This window comes from Notolepis coatsorum, assembly GCF_963971535.1.
Source record: "Notolepis coatsorum genome assembly, chromosome: 14".
Classification (NCBI taxonomy): Eukaryota; Metazoa; Chordata; class Actinopteri; order Aulopiformes; family Paralepididae; genus Notolepis; species Notolepis coatsorum.
In genome coordinates, this window is record NC_140178.1 from 35320488 (window position 1) to 35341086 (window position 20599).

General features: G+C 48.1%; 1 protein-coding gene across 6 annotated transcripts in view; it reads right to left on the bottom strand.

The window, feature by feature from the left end:
* The window catches only part of arhgap23a (Rho GTPase activating protein 23a), a 48154-nt gene that overhangs the window by 17620 nt on the left and 9935 nt on the right, over positions 1-20599 (bottom strand). For 2 of the 6 annotated variants that reach the window (XM_084329960.1, XM_084329959.1), the window contains exons 6-15: positions 15809-17465; positions 7855-8010; positions 6797-6911; positions 6632-6671; positions 6073-6210; positions 5475-5783; positions 4758-4819; positions 4523-4641; positions 1245-1363; positions 975-1127 (exon numbers count right to left, since the gene is read on the bottom strand). In XM_084329960.1, the coding sequence (XP_084186086.1) occupies positions 975-1127; positions 1245-1363; positions 4523-4641; positions 4758-4819; positions 5475-5783; positions 6073-6210; positions 6632-6671; positions 6797-6911; positions 7855-8010; positions 15809-17465 (2868 nt within the window). Of the gene's footprint in view, positions 1-974; positions 1128-1244; positions 1364-4522; positions 4642-4757; positions 4820-5474; positions 5784-6072; positions 6211-6631; positions 6672-6796; positions 6912-7854; positions 8011-15808; positions 17466-18039; positions 18173-20599 lie in introns of those variants that run through there. The other 4 variants (XM_084329964.1, XM_084329961.1, XM_084329963.1 and 1 more) reach the window with 4 other exon arrangements.

A 20599-nucleotide genomic window follows, 5' to 3' on the forward strand; every position in this document is an offset into this window, starting at 1 on the left:
AACTAGCAAATGTTTTAATGTTAACTAAGCTAACTTAGAGCTCAAAGGTAATACATATATTAATATACAGTAGGTGTATAGATGCACAATTATAAATGTTTTAACAAGATTATCTTAATGATTGAAAAGTTTGATTTGTTTTCTTGGAGCTATTAATCAATATTTTATCACCATTTACATTTTTGGTTCATTCTAAACAGGCAAAGTTGTCTTGCACTTATTCTTCTGAATAAAAAACATTATTGGTGTACTAGAAGAAAAATACAAGGATTATAAAGACAATATAAGCCTCTTTCACCATTGGTTCCCATTACAGCAAGTTTAGAACTGGACCCAGGTAAGATGGCTGCCATAAGGTCCCGTTTCAATTGATTATGACACATTGCATCAAACAAGAAAGACTGTCAGGCTTTAAAACTGTGTAGGACACAGGCCTAGAACTGCGCCCTGAGAGAGGGAACTGTGCCCTGAGAGGGAGGTTTGCCCTGAGTGGTAGGTTCGAAGGGTCAAAGTGGGTATCAAACAGGAGGGAAGACTGTCAGATTTTAAACTGTGGATACCAAACAGAGAAGGTAAAGACGACTTTAAACTGTTAAACAGTAATCCAGAACTATTTTATTGTACTGTAAAAAAAACGGTAATTTTATATGTCTGCACTATGTGCTCGTTTCATGTCTATTCTATTCTACTACTTATTGCACTGCACTATTGCACTATTTTACTCCATCTATTCTATCTTACTCTTTTTATTATTGTCTATTTTTAAAACTGAATCAAACCATAAACAAGGTGGCCTGTTGGGATGTTAGATCCCTCGCTCATTTTATGCCTGTCTTTTTTCTGTTGTGAAGCACTTTGAGCTGCAATTTCTGTATGAAAGGTGCTGTACAAATAAAGTTGTATTATTATTATTATCATCTACTGTTTCACATCTATGGGTATCACACTGGCACTAGTGTTTCTGTGTTCCTGACCTCCTCTGTAGGGTTGATGTCTATGCCCTTGTTTAGCTGGTCCTGCAGCGAGGACACCATCGCATTGTTCCCTGGGACCCTGTAGATGCCAGTGTAGTCCAGGCCCATCCCCTCCACCAGGCCGCAGCAGATCTCCACAATCAGAGGGATGAACTGGGGAGGACAGACGGACGTGAGTCAGACACACAGGAGGAGTGTAATTACACAGAGCTTTCAGCTGTTAGTCAGGTAGAAGATATATGTCACTGCATTTAGGGAGGGGAGGCTCACCTTGTTATCAACACCTGGTTGACAATCCTCCAATCTCACACCGAAAGCCTTGGGCCCCGCCTTCTTCGACTTCTTCATGATGTTGATTCCCCACGGAGACTTAGGAGGACTGCTCTCATCTGAGGACAGACACGCACACCGTACCATTCTTTATAAAGCCATACTTAGAGACTGTCTAAATAATATTAGTTCTTTATTGGAATGGGCCAGGCAGAACTTAAGTGGTACCGGCAAAGTGGGGTTATTCCCGGAGAGCTCACTCTCGGCCGTGGTTTCTCAGTGTATAATGTATGGTGCTCTCCCTCAACATGCGAGTAGGGTGAGACAACACCATTCTTTAGTCCAAATAATACCCTACTTTATACTATATTATTGTCATTCGTTTAATGTAAAGTCAGTCTTACATTGGCACTGCTTTAACGTTGCATTTACCCATAATCCATTGCTGTATTAGACATGCCAGTATAACTTCTTAATATGAATGAAGAGCAAATGTACAGTTAATCAATACACAATGAAACAATATCTTTATCTATATCACATGTCAAAACTACTTTAATAAAAGAAGATTTCCGTTTTTCATTTCTACTCATTCATCCAAAACAAGACAGCAATTCTACCTCTGCATGCACCGGGAGAATTGAGCTGATAGCACAGATTTGGAGTTGATAGAATGGACATTGCTGTTCTTAGGAAATGTTGCACATGGTGGAAATAATGGAAATTAACATTTCTAACATTAACATTTAGTGTATGTTTAAAGTTGATACATTGAGGCATGGTAGAATTTCACTTTATATTACAGCAGTATCCGTTTTTAACATTACAATTAGTGTCTGACACTATAGACACATGTTAAAAGTCAAAGTCAACTTTGTCATTTTCCAATTTGTGCAAGACATACAGAAAAAATCAATTACGTGCCCCCCTTCCCACGGTGTATATAGAAAGAGACAATAAACACAAAAGTAACATAGGACACAATATACAACACACAGTTAAATGAATGAATGAATTAAATAAGAGGTAAAAGAGAACTTAGTGTAAATATTCTTTAATTTGTGTCAACGTTATAAAAATCCTATTGTATTCAACAAATTAATTATGATACACCACAATGTGCCCTTTCTATCTATTCTAAATCTATGGCCTCGCAATTCCACGGCTGCGCAGTGCAGACAATAGGCGTGTTCGAGATGGGATAGGCGGACGCAGATCTGCGCAGGTTTTACTACGGCCTCGCCAAGCGCGTTGCATGACGGTTAGAATGTTGTCCGACTTGCTCTGAAAATCTGACGAGACGAGGCGCGGAACTCTCGCGGGAGCGAGCCACGCACAGCCTTCAGAGCGAGGCTCCACAGTACCTCTTAGCCGGCTGCTCCCGGCTGGGAAGCGACTTGCTACGGTCGCGCGAAGCGCCTATTGGCTCAGAAAAGTTGTCAGTCACCAGCCACGTGACAGCCAGGGAGTTATGAGACGTTTGATTGATTGATTGATTGATTGATTGATTGAAAACTTTATTATGTTATGCGTTATCATCATATCATCATGATAAACTTCAAGCTGTCAGACACACACACACACACACACATGCGTCATCTGTTTAGCCTCAATACTGTATATATAATTCTGTTTTGCCTCAATATACACAGTATACATATATATATTGATGCAAAACAGAATTATTCAGCAGTGTGTTGTGTGTGCGTGCGGCCAGGAGCGCGCAACAAGATGGTATACATTATGGTATATGAATAGTATATTCCTAGGGCGGTTAGGTGGTCGAGCGGAGATTGCGTTCGTCACCAGCCCCGGAGCTGTGAGCTTGGTTCGCCTGTTCGAATCCAGCTCACAGCTCCGGGGTTGTCACCAGCTTGGCTGGCCGTCTGCACTGATACAATTGGCTGTATCAGAGGGTGGGAGAAGCTGGCGGGGTGGGTCCGGGTCGTTGTAAACAGCGACTCCTACAGTTCGGTCGGGGCGCCTGCTAAGCGCGGATTGGACGTGAGGGGGATAGTGTGGTCCTCCCACACGCTACGCCCTCTCAATGAGAATCCGCGCTGCCAGGTGAAAAGAAGCGGTGATTGGCTGGACGTGTGTCGGAGGAAGCACGTGGTAGCCTCCACTCTCCCAAATGATCTGACTGTGGGGGGTAAAGCGCAGCGACCAGGAAGGGACTGGGAATTGGCATACGACTAACATTGGGATGGGAGAAAATCGGAGGAAAATGGAGGGGGAAAAAGACCAATAAAAAAAAAAAATGAATAGTATATTCCACTATAGCAGTATATGGTGTGCTGTACATTTGAATCTGATCTAATTTTGCACACGGCCATCGTATTATAATGAGCTGGACAGGTGTGTAATGTGTGTGTGGTGACGTGAAAGCGTATCTGCCATGCAAGACTAGGCGAGAGGCTCTCGTGAAATCTGAAGTGTCCGCCTTTTTAACTCCTCCCGGCTTCACTCGGCTACTCTCGTCTACTTTCGAGGCGAACCGAAATCCATCTCGAACACGCCTAATATATATATAATATATATTATACATACGAGGGGGAGGAGACTACATTGGGAGGGGGCGTGGCCGGGGGAAGGGGGCGGGGCGAAATATCCCGTTTTTCAAATCCCAACGTTGACAGCTATGCACTGGACCCTGTCGTACACGATAATAATAATAATAATAATAATAATAATAATAATAATAATAATAATAATAATAATAATAATAATAATAATAATAATAATAAAAATTGGATTTAAATAGAGAAGCACCTTTCTCAGACTCAAGGACACTGTACAAGGAGAGAGAAGCTATATAAAGGAAAGGGTAAATAAAATAAAATAAATTAAAAAAAAAATCCAGTGATTGTCTTACACCGAAGAGTGCCTAGAGTTTGTACTGAACTTGGTACATCTGCTTTTGGCTTCTCTGCCCCTACCTTGTGGAATATCCTGCAGGAAACGCTCTAGCGTCTATGGGTCGGTTTAGAACGTTTATGACCAATCAGGTCACCACAATATCTAATTGTTTTTAAGTTGTTAATTACATTTTACATTCTTTTTTTAAAATGTTCTCTTAATTGTTCTGATTTTCTGATGTTTCTGTATTTATGAACACACTATGACACTTGTAAATGTAACATCTCGACGACACTGTAAATTAATTCAACTACTCAGTGTATTTATATAGTATAAATAAAGACTGAATTAATTAATACTCTACAAATGACACATAGTTCTCTGTGAGACTCTCCCGGTCCCCTCTCCCGGACACTGACCTTTGCCCTCTGGCTTGGGCGAGCGCGGTGCCCCGGCGGTGCTCTCCGTCTTGTTGAGCATGAACTGAGACTTCATGCGGGGCGCCCTGGGGGAGGAGTCAGGCTTGCTGACCGCCGGACTGCAGGGGGAGACAGAGGCATCGGTCAGAGAAAAAAACCAGAGACGTACCTGGACGGTTATGACTACATTTGGCACGAGTACAATCAAAGTCATTATCCTTGGCGTGTGTCTCACCTCTGTTTCCTGTAGTCGTTCAGCTTTTTACTAATCAAGGCCTGTCTGGAGAAGCTGAGCTCCTGAAAAACAAAACACGAGAATTGAATACTGATTATTCAGCTTCTGTTTCTAGGCAACAACAAGGATACTGCCAGCTTGCCGTGCGCCCAAGGGATGTATTAGCCTTCGAGGTCCAAGGAGAATGAACTAGAGTAGCCATGTCCATATACAGTTGATGCATTATTTATTATATTTGGGAATACCCACACACTAGCTGGGATCGTTGGCATGAAGTTCAGCAAACAAACTAAAAACTAGGGATGCTCGATATTGGCTTTTTTACCGATACCGATATACCGATATTGTCCAACTCTTAATTTCCGATACCGATATCAACCGATACCGATATATGCAGGGTCCCCCCCCCCCCCAAAAAACGGAATAATTTCAGGTAATTAACATTACATATCTCTTGTTGTGGAATTAACACAACATTATGCATACTTTTGACAATAAATAAAATCTAAATTTTTTTCTTACTTGCTTGCCTGGGTAAATAAAGGTTAAATAAATGTAAAAAAAAAAAAAAAAAATTGAAAACCGATACCGATATTTTCCGATATCACATTTTAATGCCGATATCGGCAGATAATATGGGACATCCCTACTAGAAAGGGCAGAGGTTGTGTGTTGGCAGAGAGTGTGAGGTGTGGAGGGTGAAGGGTGTGCTCGCACCTCGTTGTCGCTCTTGCTGTTCTCCCTGATCACCTTGATCCAGCCCAGCATGTCCTCCCGGTCCTCCGCCTGCAGCAGGTACTCGCAGAAGTCCTGGGTGGTCAGACGCAGCGCGTGCTTGCGCTTGGTCTCGCTGTACGCTATGTCCACCAGGCAGCCGCGGATGCTGATGGGTTGCTCGTCCTCGGCCACGCCCCCCAGAGTGGGCCCGCGGAGGACCGCCTCTCGCTTGTCCTTGTAGAGGAACAGCGAATGGGAGCGCAGCACCGAGAAGACCCGTTTCCACGGACGCATGCCGCTGCCCACCTTCTGTGAGAGCAAAGCGGAGAGGGGAAAAGGCAGGGCACAGAGAGAGAGGGAGAGAGAGAGAGAGAGAGAGAGAGAGAGAGAGAGAGAGAGAGAGAGAGAGAGAGAGAGAGAGAGAGAGAGAGACAGGAAGAGAAAGAAAGAGAGGGAGACAGGGACAGAGAGAGGAAAAGCAGGGGAGAGAGTGATGAGGAAACAACTTTAGACTTAAATAGGTCTTTGCCTCTCTGTCCTTCTTTTTGGGTCTGTCCCCTGTCCCCTGTCCCCTGTCCCCTGACCACTGACCACTGACCTTGCCCTTCTCTGTGAGGATCTGTTTGTAATGCAGCCAGCCCTCTAGCCGTACGTCACTGTAGGTGATGTTGCCCAGCTCCGAGGTGGAGTGCCGTTTGGACCGGGCCTCCTCCGCTGCGCCAAGGTTGTCCAGAGACTGAAACACACACAGGACAGGACAACGTGCAAAGTTTAGACTTTAAACTATATTCTATGTTACTGGTTCTCTTGTAAAGAAATGTAAAGAAAATCATTGACAAACAAAGATATGACAGCGGCTTCATTCGAATATATTATCAAATCAGCCTATAAGGATACTTTTCCATATCAGAGTCAACACATTCTGCTCCTTGGCCATGCAGCATGCTTTCTCCTATTGTACATTTTAGTGTATGTTTTATTGTATGCTTTAACACTTCCCATGACTTTTACAAGCAATATTGGGTGTGTTCCTTTTTCCCTCCAAGGTGTACTGGAGCATAAACGGAGTGGCGGCCCCTTGCTCTAGATCATGTGATGGGCAGTCTATTATAATATATGCAATGTTAATTTATGATCGTCAACGAAAGACAACTCACCCCATCTGTGAAGAAACTCTTCACTCTCTTTGGTAGCCTCCTATGGAGATCAATAACACAGGGTAAGGGTTCATTTTCAAAATGGCTGCCTGCCTGCATTACGTTATAGTGTAAATGCTGTTATAATCCCACAAGCAGCCCTCGTCTCTGTCCCGCCGTACTCACGAGAAGACACGCCCCTCCTCTCCTCTGAAGGTGTTGAGTCCCTCGTCACATGACTTGGAGCGCTCTGTGGTGATGGCTAGAAGATAGGAGGAACGGCGACTGGATTTAATACTGCCTGCTCAGCGAGAGAATGAATGAACGAGTGAGAGAGAGAGAGAGAGAGAGAGAGAGAGAGAGAGAGAGAGAGAGAGAGAGAGAGAGAGAGAGAGAGGAAAGAAAGAGACAGAGGACAGAATAAAAAAGAAAAAAGAGAGAGAGAATGTTGATGTAATGCCAATCACCTCAATGGATGATATTGGATCATAAGAGGAGATAGTGTGTAAAGAACAGAGAGGTGGATGAGGGTGGTGGGTGAGGGTGGTGGATGAGGGTGGTGGGTGAGGATGGATGGGTGGAGAGGTGGCTGGCAGGGTGGGTTAGGTTAAGTTGTCTCGGTTCACTTTGGTCACTACTGACATGCAGGTAGAAAGACTCTAGAGACAACAGTCAAAGAGCAAGTTGTCATGCATGTTGTCGTGCTGTCTGGTTAAAGGCAGCGTGACCTTTACGATTTGAGAACAGTCCTCCTCAGGCAAACATGCACAAGACAAAAAGGACCGTAAACCGGGGTGCTGACATGCACTAGTCAAGAAGGAGCGCTGTTGCGATAATAAAGCCCTTCTAGTCACCCCTTCTAACACACAGTGGGGGTGCATAATCAGCTTTGAGTCCAACATGCATTTGACAAAATCAACCATGCAGCACTGGGTCAATAAGACAGGATAAAAAGGCAGATAAAAGGGCATTATATTTCCTTTCTGTATAATAACCAACTATAGAATTACCAATTCTATATCGGTACCAAGATGAATCAATGACCAATTATAGACACCTCGTACAATGATGCGATTGAGTCATTTCATTGGACAACACCGTGCATGCATTATCCCCGCTCACAGAGAGACGAGTGAGGAGAGAGAGCGGGGGGTACCACGCCCCAGGTGTCTCTCCGATAGAGCTTGCATGCAGAGGGGGGTTTGCTGAGCCCCGTGGGTTGGGTGAGGGGGGGCGTCACTCACTGCAGTCGTGTGAGAAGAGCCTATTGAGGGGGAAGGTGAAGGTGGGGGAGGCGGTGTTGGTGACCACCGGGGGTGCCGAGGCCATGCCGCTGGACACCACAGAGGACGCGGGCACATGACGGGCTCGCAGGTCAGCGCTCGGGCTTGTCGGTTCATCTGTGGGGGAAGGGGGATCGTGAGGGAGGAGGAGGTGGTGGTGGAGGAGGAGGAGGAGAGGAAGAGGCACGAAGGAAGAGGTAGGAGGAGAGGTGTTAAAAAGGGTAGAAGGGAGAAAAAGAGAGAGGAAGAGGAGAGAAGAGTAGGGGTTAGATGAGGAGACAGTGTAGAGGAGGAAGAGGTTTTTAAGGGAAGGGAATGATGAGGATTGGAGGTCAGCGGATGACCGTCTGGGGCATCAGAGATCCACAATCCACGCATCGCACTGCTCTTTCTCACCCTGATCCACAGATCTCACATTACTTCAACTACAGTACATTCAAATCATAGATATATCACAAGGTAACTCCTTTACCTTACAAGTGAAAGGATAAGTAAACACAACACAAGCGTCAGTTAAGTGATGCAGGCTGTATGACCCTCTGAGTGATGCAGCCCAGGTTGTATGACCCTCTGGCAAAGTGACAAATGCAAACACAAACAGTGTGAACGGACTAAGCCGCGAGGAGATACGCTTTATAAATATTCACTAATCACTAGAACAATATGCTGTATAAAAAAGCGCAGTACCTGTGTCTCCTGCCTCCGTCATAAGAGCTGCTCAAATGGAAACAAAAGGGGACTTTGCACCAGGTACGTTTTTACGAGTACGAGGTGTCAGTTCTTTATATAGTGTGGTGGGCGATGCATGTGAGAGAGGTTGTAAAAAGTACAACAAGAAGGAATGCAATATTTATTTTATGGTAATGTATTGCAGATATTTTCAACTATTTATTAACCAAGTGTTCAACTATTCACTATGCATTATCCAAATGAGGTAATTCAGCCGAGGGAAAATACAAGACATAAAACATACTGTAAAACTATCTTTACTCGTACAGCGTGTGCACTAATGTCCTAAGTTAACCATTTCAATAGATGCAAAGGGATATTAAACCACACCGGACACACAAATGCCTGCAGTAACACACGCATGTGCGTGGACACACACACACACACACACACACACACACACACACACACATTTTAATACTTTATTTGGTTCCACAAATTATATTACATAAACAGGGAATCAAATGTATCGGGGCCAAGCAGCACTGAACACTTAAGGGTACACATAGCACCTCCTTCTCCACGTGGCTAAGCTGCCAATAATAGCTGAGACAGAGCAATATTTGGCTATTTGTTTGGCTTTTCTTTTAGACATTGCAGCAATTCTCAGACCGGTCATGGTGCATTTGTGTACATGGCCAAGACTTCCGAACACAAGTACACTATATCTACACCTATACCCAAGGTCAGCCATCACACTGAGCAGTGGTTGGTATTTGATATACTTGTCCCGGAAGGCCTGGTCCATGTACAGATCAAAGGTACAGCTGGTGACATTTCAGTCAGTCAGTGCAGACTGCTGTGGTCCAGTCAGTGTCTACAGAGTCTACAGTCTACAGTCTACAGTCTACAGAGTCTACAGTCTACAGTCTACAGTCTACAGTCTACAGTCTACAGAGTCTACAGAGTCTACAGTCTACAGAGTCTACAGAGTCTACAGTCTACATAGTCTACAGTCTACAGAGTCTACAGTCTACAGAGTCTACAGTCTACAGAGTCTACAGAGTCTACAGTCTACATAGTCTACAGTCTACAGAGTCTACAGTCTACAGAGTCTACAGTCTACAGAGTCTACAGTCTACATAGTCTACAGTCTACAGAGTCTACAGTCTACAGAGTCTACAGTCTACATAGTCTACAGTCTACAGAGTCTACAGTCTACAGAGTCTACAGTCTACAGTCTACAGAGTCTACAGAGTCTACAGTCTACATAGTCTACAGTCTACAGAGTCTACAGTCTACAGTCTACATAGTCTACAGTCTACACAGTCTACAGTCTACAGAGTCTACAGAGTCTACAGTCTACATAGTCTACAGTCTACAGAGTCTGCAGTCTACAGAGTCTACAGTCTACATAGTCTACAGTCTACAGAGTCTACAGTCTACAGAGTCTACAGTCTACAGAGTCTACAGTCTACAGAGTCTACAGTCTACATAGTCTACAGTCTACAGAGTCTACAGAGTCTACAGTCTACAGAGTCTACAGTCTACACAGTCTACAGTCTACAGAGTCTACAGAGTCTACAGTCTACAGAGTCTACAGTCTACAGTCTACAGTCTACAGAGTCTACAGAGTCTACAGTCTACAGTCTACAGAGTCTACAGTCTACAGAGTCTACAGAGTCTACAGAGTCTAGTCTACAGAGTCTACAGAGTCTACAGTCTACAGAGTCTACAGTCTACAGAGTCTACAGAGTCTACAGAGTCTAGTCTATAGTCTACAGTCTACAGAGTCTACAGTCTACAGTCTACAGAGTCTACAGTCTACAGAGTCTACAGTCTACAGAGTCTACAGTCTACAGAGTCTACGCAGGGTGCGAAATTAACGGGGGCTAGGGGCAAAATGCCCGTGAAAATGGACAAAATGCCCTCGAAAATCATTTAAGGGGGGCACAAAATGCCCCCGACAGTTTACTGGTGCGGGAGCTTGGTGCTGGATTAGCGAGAGGCGTGCAGCTGCGGAGCCGCAGAGCTCACAGTTGTGCCCGCACAGTGCAGTACTCCAATTCAGCCATTGGCAATTCAGCCATTGGGTGGGTGGCGCTGCGGAGCGGTCCCCAGACCGGACCTGATAGCGCCGCTGGCTCTGCGGCTCTGCAGTTGCATACTATTGGGATGAGTTTATCGCTTCGTTGGGAGGCGGAGGTTGTCTCAGCGATCACGCAGCGTTGGACCCCGCGATAATGTTGCCGTCTCTCTCTGCCAAATTTCTCAGTTCTTCGCTTGATATAATTAATACAAATGTTCAATATAACGGAATTCGTTAGCTCATAAACATGTGATTATAACAGACTGCTGTTAATGTCGGGCCGACTGCCCACAGACACCTATTTGATTTCAAGTCAGAAGCAGCACGGAGTCTCGAGGGACTTATTTTATTTGGAATATATTAATGACTGTATATACGCAAAAGTAGCCTAGTTTTAAGTTAAAATATTATAAATCTACATGCCTTGAGGATGTCATTCTTTATATAGCCTGCCTATCAATTGTTTTTAAGCTCAATAAACTGACCGGAATTTCTCACATTTGTCCGGGGGATTGAAATTAACATTACATTTTGTTTCATTAGTGAACCAAACTTCTCCTCCATTGCAAACACCGCAACGCTCCCAGCTGTGACACAATGTCCCCCGTGCGCACTGACAGGTATGCGTTCTCGGCTTCCCTCATGTTAAGGGGGGCTGGGGGGGACAAAAAGCCCCAGACAGTTTACTAATGATATATATATATATGGAGACATTATTAATGTCATTAACATTACGTTATCAAACATAGTATAAAAATTAATATTACTATTTATTTAACAGACGAGTGAAAGACGTGATTTATTAAATCTGTTTTGATCCGACGCCGATGTCAACGTCACTCTCCCCACCCTCTCACATTAGCAGGTGAGCAGCTCACCAGCATTTGATGGCATTTTGAAGACAGACAAGATGGAGCGTTTTTTATCAAACTATAAAAACACGAAGGAAAAAGAGTCCGAGAAGCAGATTCCCCAGGTCCTCAAATAAAAAAATGTAAAGCGGAGTACGATGGAGTCGTGGGGATTAGACTGGGTAGGGGTTGAGGAGGATGCTACCGGTCAACATATCATTTATTGCAAAGCTTGTCGTGAGACTCCGGCTGCAAACACGGCTAGTGTTCGAGGAGCTTGTGTGGATCTTTTAGTCCGTGGGACGAAGACTGTAAAAAAATGTGGATGTAAGGATGTTTAATAACCATTTTCATCATAAAAATTCAGTGCCCCCGAAATACAAGAAAATACCCAGAAAATCAATTAAGGGGGGCAAAAAAAGCCCTTGAATTATTTTTTTTTTTCTAACCCTGGTCTACAGTCTACAGAGTCTACAGTCTACAGAGTCTACCTCCTCTATTAGACAACAGAGGGCAGCACCGCTTCATTCTCACAGCTTACGAGGCTCAGGGGGATTCTGGCTCACTCACACCCCCCCCCCCCCCCACACACACACACACCACCATTTAGCCCCTCTGGTTTCTTATTCCATTCCATGGTTTTAATTTCATTTGAATCTAATCGCCAGTCTGTTTCTATTCTCCTCCGCCCATACGTCCAGCAGTCATCATATACCTGGATTCCCTCCATCGCCCCCCCCTCCCCCTCATCTTTTAATCAGCCCTATTCTCTCTCATGGGTGCACTGGGCCCGGCAGAGAAAGAGGGAGAGTCATAGAGATAGAGAGTCAGAGAGAGAGAGGGAGACAGAGAGAGAGTAGGAGAGAGAGAGTCATAGAGAGAGAGAGTCAGAGAGAGAGAGGAAGACAGAGAGAGAGTAGGAGAGAGAGAGAGTCATAGAGATAGAGAGTCAGAGAGAGAGAGGGAGACAGAGAGAGAGTAGGAGAGAGAGTCATAGAGATAGAGTCAGAGAGAGAGAGGGAGACAGAAAGAGAGAGAGTCAGAGAGACAGAGAAAGAGAGTCAGAGAAAGAGTGAGCGAGAGAGAGAGAGAGAGAGAGAGAGAGAGAGAGAGAGAGAGATAGAGAGAGAGAGAGAGAGAGAGAGAGAGAGAGAGAGAGAGAGAGAGAGGGAAGGAGGGGGGGGGGGGGGGGGCAGAGGCGGAAACATTCCCAATCTGGGATGTGGAATCTGCCTGTTTACTGCGGGGCCCAGAAATAGCCATGCTGTGGGTTTAACAAAGGCCATCATTAACAGAGACAGGCTGCTGCAGAGGAGAGCTGTATACTGCTAGTGCAGGCTGCTATTCACCCACCCCACATCAGATACCATGACCTCACTGGTCAGAGAGAGAGAGAGAGAGAGAGAGAGAGAGAGAGAGAGAGAGAGAGAGAGAGAGAGAGAGAGAGAGAGAGAGAGAGAGAGAGAGAGAGAGAGAGAGAGAGACAGAGAAACTGGCCCACAGACAGACAGATAGAGAGAGAAGCAGAAACAGAGAGAGAGAGAGAGAGAGAGAGAGAGAGAGAGAGAGAGAAAGAGAGAAGAGACACTGATGTCTAAAACAAGAGAGATGAGACGAGAGGCCTTGGAAGACAGATAGATGTCTTTGAGAACATACAGTAAGTTAGACCTTGGCCCTGATCTTGCTGAAAATGTGTGTGTGTGTGTGTACATGTATGTGTAATATTGTGTATGTGTATGCGTGCGTGTGTGTGCGTGCATGTGTGTACGTGTGCGTGCGTGTGTGCGTGCGTGTGTGTGAGGGGTCTGACCAGTGAGGAGAGCAGTGGACCCCCGCCCCCACCACCATCTCCCAGTGGAGCACAATGGCAGCATTGAGGGCAAGGAGCACAGAGTGCAGAGCCTGAGGCTGGCGGGGAGAGAGTGGAGAGCGTGGGCCCCCACTCTGCACCACAAGCACCGACACAAAAGTCTCCCGGCAATCTGCAGCCTGGATTCATTCTGGACAAGTCTAGGAGGAGCGTGGGGGGTCTTGTTCAATGGATAGAAAATATTGGATGTGTTTTTTTTTCTTCTTTTGTACGCCTCTTTCCCTTGTATTAACGTCTTTATCATTCTTGTTCTTATTCTCATTCGAATGTTTACCACCAAACACAGAGCAAGTGAGACCTTTCCTGTGCCAAATAAGACTTCCGCGAAACATCTGAATTCCGAGGCACGCCAAATTATCGATTGATTGAAAATGTCCCCGTGAAGACTTGTACAGTGTGGGCATGAGGGATTAAAACCCACAAGCTGCAACGATCGAGCTCATTAAACCCAAGTGAAATAAATGTAATCTTTGTTTTCTAACCAATCGGGCAAAGTCTCGAAGGCATAACCTGACCTCACTCCGTGGCAGCACTGCTGCCCCTACAGCCTCGCGACTCCCATTCACAACCTCTGAAGTGATAGGAAGGAACACTCAAACTGATTGAAGCGGGAAGATGTAAGTAAAAGAAAAACAACAACTCTGAACATCTGCGTGCAAGAAGACAAGAGAGCCTAACGACCGTCAGACAGTCGGTCTTTGTGTCCCTGCGCTCGCTAGCTCAGACATCTGTGCTTTCTTTGCAGACAACAGAACAACAACGGCCTATTAAATCATGTTCCCAAACAGACCTAGATCATATCAGCATGTCTGTCAGGGAGATAAGGGGAGGGAGAGAGAGAGAGAGAGAAGAGAGAAGAGAGAGAGAGAAGAGAGAAGAGAGAAGCAAGTCCACAGCTGGGGAGAAAACTAGCCTAGTTTCAGTCTTTAAAACGTGTCCCAACCTGTAGCTGACTGCCTAGTTTCGGTTAATTCAGCTGAAGGTATACGACTCAACGCTCCCGCTTCCTGGTTGGCTGGGCCGTCTCCGTTCTCTTTATACGTCCTTACTCCTCTCATGTTCTATATCTTCTGCTCTCACACGCTCTCTCGCATTGGCTTGGCTGCTCATATCTATCCACCCAACGGAGGTTCAAAGTTGGGTCCGACTTTGTCAAGATTGATCTTAATCTGCCGCGAACTATGTTGTTGACCGTCGTCTTCCGGAGGTCGTGAGAGGGCTCTTTCAGAAGGGCACAGCCTGATTGGCTGAATGGCTTTAGTTTGCCTGCTGTTTGACTTCATGGCCGCCATAAACGTACGTCTCCAGGGCCCCTTAGTTGCTTTACCTCGGCAGCATAACGAGACAAGCCGGGACACGATCACATGGAGAGACGTTGCATACTGTTCATATTCATACAGACATCACGCGCGACTGCATAGATGTTACGCTCAGCGGGCCACTCCAGTCGTATTTTTGAACAAGATCAGTGTCAAATCCCAGGGCCCCTGTGTCTGGCGTTTTGAATCGTCCCGATTGTGGTTTTCATTTTAATCCAGTTATAACTTAATCCCTTAAATGTCTGGAAAATAAACGGTATTTCATGGAACGGTTTTTCAGGAAGAAAAAAACACTGTCATGGGAGATCCCCAGATGACGGACATACCACACATATTACGCACACGCACACACACACACACACGACTGACATACCACACATATCACCCACACACGCACACAAGCACGCACACACACACACAGGAAGTCAGACTCCACTTCATCAGAAGCCGGGCACAGAGTGAGGAACAGGCTGAAGGATGAGTGAATGAATTCCCACGAGATATGATTCAATCAAACACTACTAATGCTGTCTGCCCGGCTGTGGGGAAGTGCCAGTATTACCCAACACAAACACAGGCAGAGAAACACACAAACAAACACACACACACACAGACAAAGACACAGACACATTGCATCTGAGAAGAGCCTGGAGCCTTAGCAGACACTGACAGACAGAGGAAATGAAGGACACACACACACACACACACACACACACACACACACACACACACACACACACACACACACACACACACACACACACATTCACGCATAAATACCTATACACACACACACACACACACACACACACACACACACACACACACACACACACACACACACACACACACACACACACACACACAAATGAAGGACACCCACTCGCACACAAAGGTCACTCTCTGCTTCTTTTCTTGGGAGTCTTCATTCCCCCAAACTCTCCTAATTGGGTCTGAATCGCGGCTTCACATTTCCTCTCAGCTAAAGCTTTCAACAACAGATCGCTACAGTTAAGAGCGGAGGAGAGAATGAAATCGGAAGGTCAGTCGATGTTTCTGGATTAAGGCGGGAGAGGGCGGCGGCCCCGGGGTTAGGGTTAGTGACCTATGACCTTACCTATGAAGGGTATGGAGGCCAACGAGTCGTCCTCCATGGGAAGGGGGGCCAGGCCGCCGTTTGGTTTGCGCAGGGCGCCGTCTCCCGTGGACCGAGGGTCGGACGCCGAGTCCTGGGGTTCTGGGGAAAAAACGGGGGGTTCTAAGCCGTCCACGGGCAGGGCGTAGTGGGGATGGCGCATGCCGTGGGCGTTCCTCCGTCCCGTGGGAGGCTTCTGCCGCAGCACCACCTCCTGGGTCTGCGCCGCCACCGCCGCCTCCACCGGCGCCTCCACTGCCCCTCGTTCCCTCTCGTGATTGGTGGGCCTGTATGCTCTGTCCTGGGGTTCGGGTGTGGCGCCGGAGGCCAAGGGGGATGCGGCGGAGACGGACAGGGGGGCGGGGGCGCCCTCCGGGGGGCTGGTTTTGGGGGTCTGGTTCCAGTTGAGGTGGGGTCCGGAGTACGAGGGGTCCCTGAAGGAGTGGGCCTGCTGCATGATGCGGCCCGTCTTGCGGTAGAAAGAGGGACTATAGCTGCGGTAGCCCACAGGCTGGTCGTCCATGCTCTGTCCGGGGGGCAGGCGCCTGCTCTGGGGTGCCGCCTGTTGGGGCTGTTGGGGCTGCTGGGGCTGGGAGTAGGTCTGCGTGTGGGGGTGGGGGTGGTGTTTGTGATGAGACTGTGTGTGACGGGACATGGGGGGCGGCGCCTGTGGTACACCGTAATGGCTCCCCTGCCACTGGTAGGCGTCAGTCCTGGGCGGGGGTTGAGGAGCCTGTTGCCAGGCGGGCCTCTCGACGTGAGGCGACACCAACCCCGCCGTAGTCCTGTCCAACATTTCTAACGAGCGGCCATAGCGGTCATACTGGGCTAGCGTGTTCTCCGAGCGTGTTCGGCCGTAGTCGGCGGCGGGATGGCCTCTCGGGGCCCCTTCCCACTCTCCGTAGGTCCAGTAGGGGTCTCCTTGGGGCCCGGGGCCCGACTGCTGCAGTAGCATCAGTGTGTCCTGAGAGGCGCTGTGGGGCCAGCCCCCCGACCGCTGCTGTTGCCGCCTGGTCTCGCCCAGCCGGTCCTGAGAGTAGCTGCGGTGGCGCGTCTGCATGCTGCTGCGTCCCGGGCGCTCGGGCAGCTGGCTGTAGTACCATTCGGAGAGCGCCTGCTGCTGGCAGCGTCCGCTGCGGTTGTGGCCAAGCTGTGGCGGGGGGGGCGGACTGGCCCAGGCCTGGCTGGATTTACGCGGCTGGACCTGGGAGGAGCTGGCAGTGTTGTGGTTGGGGTAGTGGACCTGCAGCGGGCTGGACAGAGGCCCCGAGGACGACGAGGACGAGTAGGAGCGTCTCCTGGTCTGGCCCTGAGGCTGCTGACCGGTCATACCATACTGGATCTCCTCTGTGCGGTGGGCAGGGCTGCTGTGACCCACGCCCCCAGGCTCCCCCGCCCCCCGCCCCTCCTGCCAGCTGGCCGGGCTGCCCATGGCCGAGCGGTTGTCCAGGGGAGAGGATGGGCTGGACGAGCCGGGCCAGCGGCTCCAGTTATCCAGCTGGTTCTGGCCCATGGAGGGAGCTCCAGCCGGAGGCTGGGACTTGGCACGTGGGTAGCAGAGGGGAGGGGGCACGGGCAGGTTCCGGGCTCCCCCTGAGTAAGGATCGTTGCCCCTCAGGTAGGCATCCTGGGAGTACGCCTGGCGGGGGAGAGAGGGGAGAGAGGTGAGACACAGACATGACGGGAAGAAAGGTGAAAGAAACGGGAGTGTGGGATAGGAAGGGACAGGTGAAGTAGGTAGTTCAAACCAAGCCCTGGCTGTCTTATGTAACGGAGCTCACAGGTGACGCCACATGGGCTCGACTGCAACACTGCGTAGCGGCTTCTCGCGGCACTATGTCACACAACTGGTCTTCAGCCTCTCTGACACACTCTGTCCCTGGGGCCTTAGCTATTAACACAAACACAGCTACCTAGCAAACGACACGCTGCTGCAACCTGTGGAAGCCCAGAGCGACGTCCTACATACACACACCACCACTGCACAAGAACACACAGTTAAAACAGTCTCCCGACAGGAACACACCAAGCACAGAATCTGTAGTATCTGTAGTAGCACACTATATTATGAGACAACGGACACTAATGAACTGCTAAAGTGGCCCACACGTCAACTCCAACTCCAATGTCTGACTCATAGACAACAATGGGTCTGAAAGAAAAAAGGACATCTTTAAATGCTACACAGTGTGATAAGCTGTAAAGTGTTTTACCTAAGTGGTCTACGCCGTCCAAGTCAGGCAGCTTGTCTCAAGCTGTGCAGTAAGCGTGCAGTCAGAAGCAGCGGACACACAGTGTTTACCATCAACACTGACACTCTCTCTCTCTCTCTCTCTTTCACGTTCTTCCTCTGGCACTTTAGATCTCTCTTCTTTTTTATCCCCCCTCTTTCCCCTTTCCCCCGTTCATAGCGGTCATGCTATCTGTCGATCTGTTTTCTCCCTCTCTACAGTCTGCCCACAAACTCCCTCTCCCTCTCTCTCTCTCTCTCCTCCCTCTCGTTCTCTCCCTCACTCCACCCTGTGGGAGGGTGGAAGGGGGCGTAGCACTGGTGATGTCATGCCTGGAATGCAGCAGACGCAGGCGTAACGAAGTGAGGGGTGGAGTGCGAGGGGGGGGGGAGGAGGAGGAGGAGGAGGAGGAGGAGGAGGAGGAGGAGGAGGAGGAGGAGGAGGAGGGGAGAGGAGTGGGTATGGAGGCCCTGAGGGATGGCAATATATTTGGAAAGAGAAGACAGGCTTGTGTGGAGTTGGTAGGGGTGGTGATGTGTACAGTGTGTGTGTGTGTGTGTGTGTGTGTGTGTGTGTGTGTGTGTGTGTGTGTGTGTGTGTGTGTGTGTGTGCGTGCGTGTGTGTGTGAGAGAGTGAGTGAGTGAGTGAGTGAGTGAGTGAGTGAGTGAGTGAGTGAGTGAGTGAGTGAGTGAGTGAGTGAGTGAGTGAGTGAGTGAGTGAGTGAGTGAGTGAGTGAGTGAGTGAGTGAGTGAGTGAGTGAGTGAGTGAGTGAGTGAGTGAGTGAGTGAGTGAGTGAGTGAGTGAGTGAGTGAGTGAGTGAGTGAGTGTGTGAGTGAGTGAGTGAGTGAGTGAGTGAGTGAGTGAGTGAGTGAGTGAGTGTGAGTGAGTGAGTGAGTGAGTGAGTGAGTGAGTGAGTGAGTGAGTGAGTGAGTGAGTGAGTGAGTGAGTGAGTGAGTGAGTGAGTGAGTGAGTGAGTGAGTGAGTGAGCGAGCGAGAGAGAGACCAGTTCTGGACAGTCCTATCATATACAGTAGGCTCAGTGTTAAGTCTCCATGTTATTCCAGAGAGACAGGCAGGACGAGCGATGCATGTCTGATCATGCGAATGAGCGGTGGAGCAATTCGTGGACTGAGGGAAAAAATGTTGTATGTGTGTCTGTGTGTGTGTGTGTGGGGGGGGGGGGGGGGGGGGGGGTGTCGGTGAGCACCAAGCTGCTGTTCAACTTATATTCAATCATGGTCAGAAGCACTTAAGAGTATGTGTGTGTCTGTATGTGTTGTAATATAAATACAGAACTAGAAGCTAGTGAGTCATTCCCTCAGAATTCCATTGACATTCCTCCAGGATGAGGGGTGGGAGCCTGTTTGAACTCTGAATAAATACCCATAGGAGCTAATTCAGGGTTATCTGCAGGTTTCAACAAGTGCCCTTTTTTTTTTATCTACCTTTTCTCCCATTTTCAATTTTTTCTCCCATCCCAATTTCGTATTGTCCAATTCTACCCTCCCCCCTGTCTCGAACGCTGTTAGACCATGCCTCCCACTGGCCGGCTGCAATGTGGACGAAGCCTTGCATCACGTGTCCCCTCCGGTACACAAGGAGGCAGCTGTCGCATCTTTTCACCTGCACACAGCGCGATCTCTCAGCGGCGGGGGTCTGCGTGGGAGGGACACGCCGCCCCCGTTGCTTCCTGATTCTGCTGCGCAGGCGCGCCAACCAACCTGTAGGAGTCGCTGTCCACAACGTCCGATCCCCACCCACCAGCTTCCCACCCCTAACACTGCCAATTGTGTTAGTATGAACGATCAGCCAAGCTGGTAGCAATGCAGAGAGCTGGGCTCGAACCCAGCATCTCCTGCATTAGTGGCGAGCGCCTTGCCCACTGCGCCACTTAGCCGCCCAACAAGTGCGTTTTAAGACCTTTTTAATACCACTTAGGGCTAAATCTAATACCAATTTCACGACCATACTAGCAACAAACACTGAACTGGCAGCTGCACCTCCATACAAGCTCTCGGTAGCCCCGCAAAAAACAATGGCTTGAATACAAAAATGTCATATATTTAATATTATTTCATATGCCGACAGCTGGGCTGCTCCCCAAAAACCTACAGATAAAATTTAAGACTTTTAAAAACATTTTAAGGCCTTAAATTGAAACCACACACTGTGGTGTGTGTGTATGTTTGTATTAATATCGTGTGCGCGCATATGTGTGTGTGTGTGTGTGTGTGTGTGTGTGTGTGTGTGTGTGTGTGTGTGTGTGTGTGTGTGTGTGTGTCGTGTGTTAAGGGTAAATGGTGCATTTATATAGCGTTTTTATGCACACATTCACACACCGACGGCGGAGGGCAACCATGCAAGGTGCCAACCTGCTCACAGTTAGGGGTTAAGTGCCTTGCTCAAGGACACTTCGACACGCTGCCGCCCGGGTGGAGCAGGAATCGAAACCGGGAACCTCCGGATTACCAGACGACTGCTCTACCTCCCAAGTCACTGTCACCCTCAGTGTGTGTGTGTGTGTGTGGGTGGGTGCATGGGT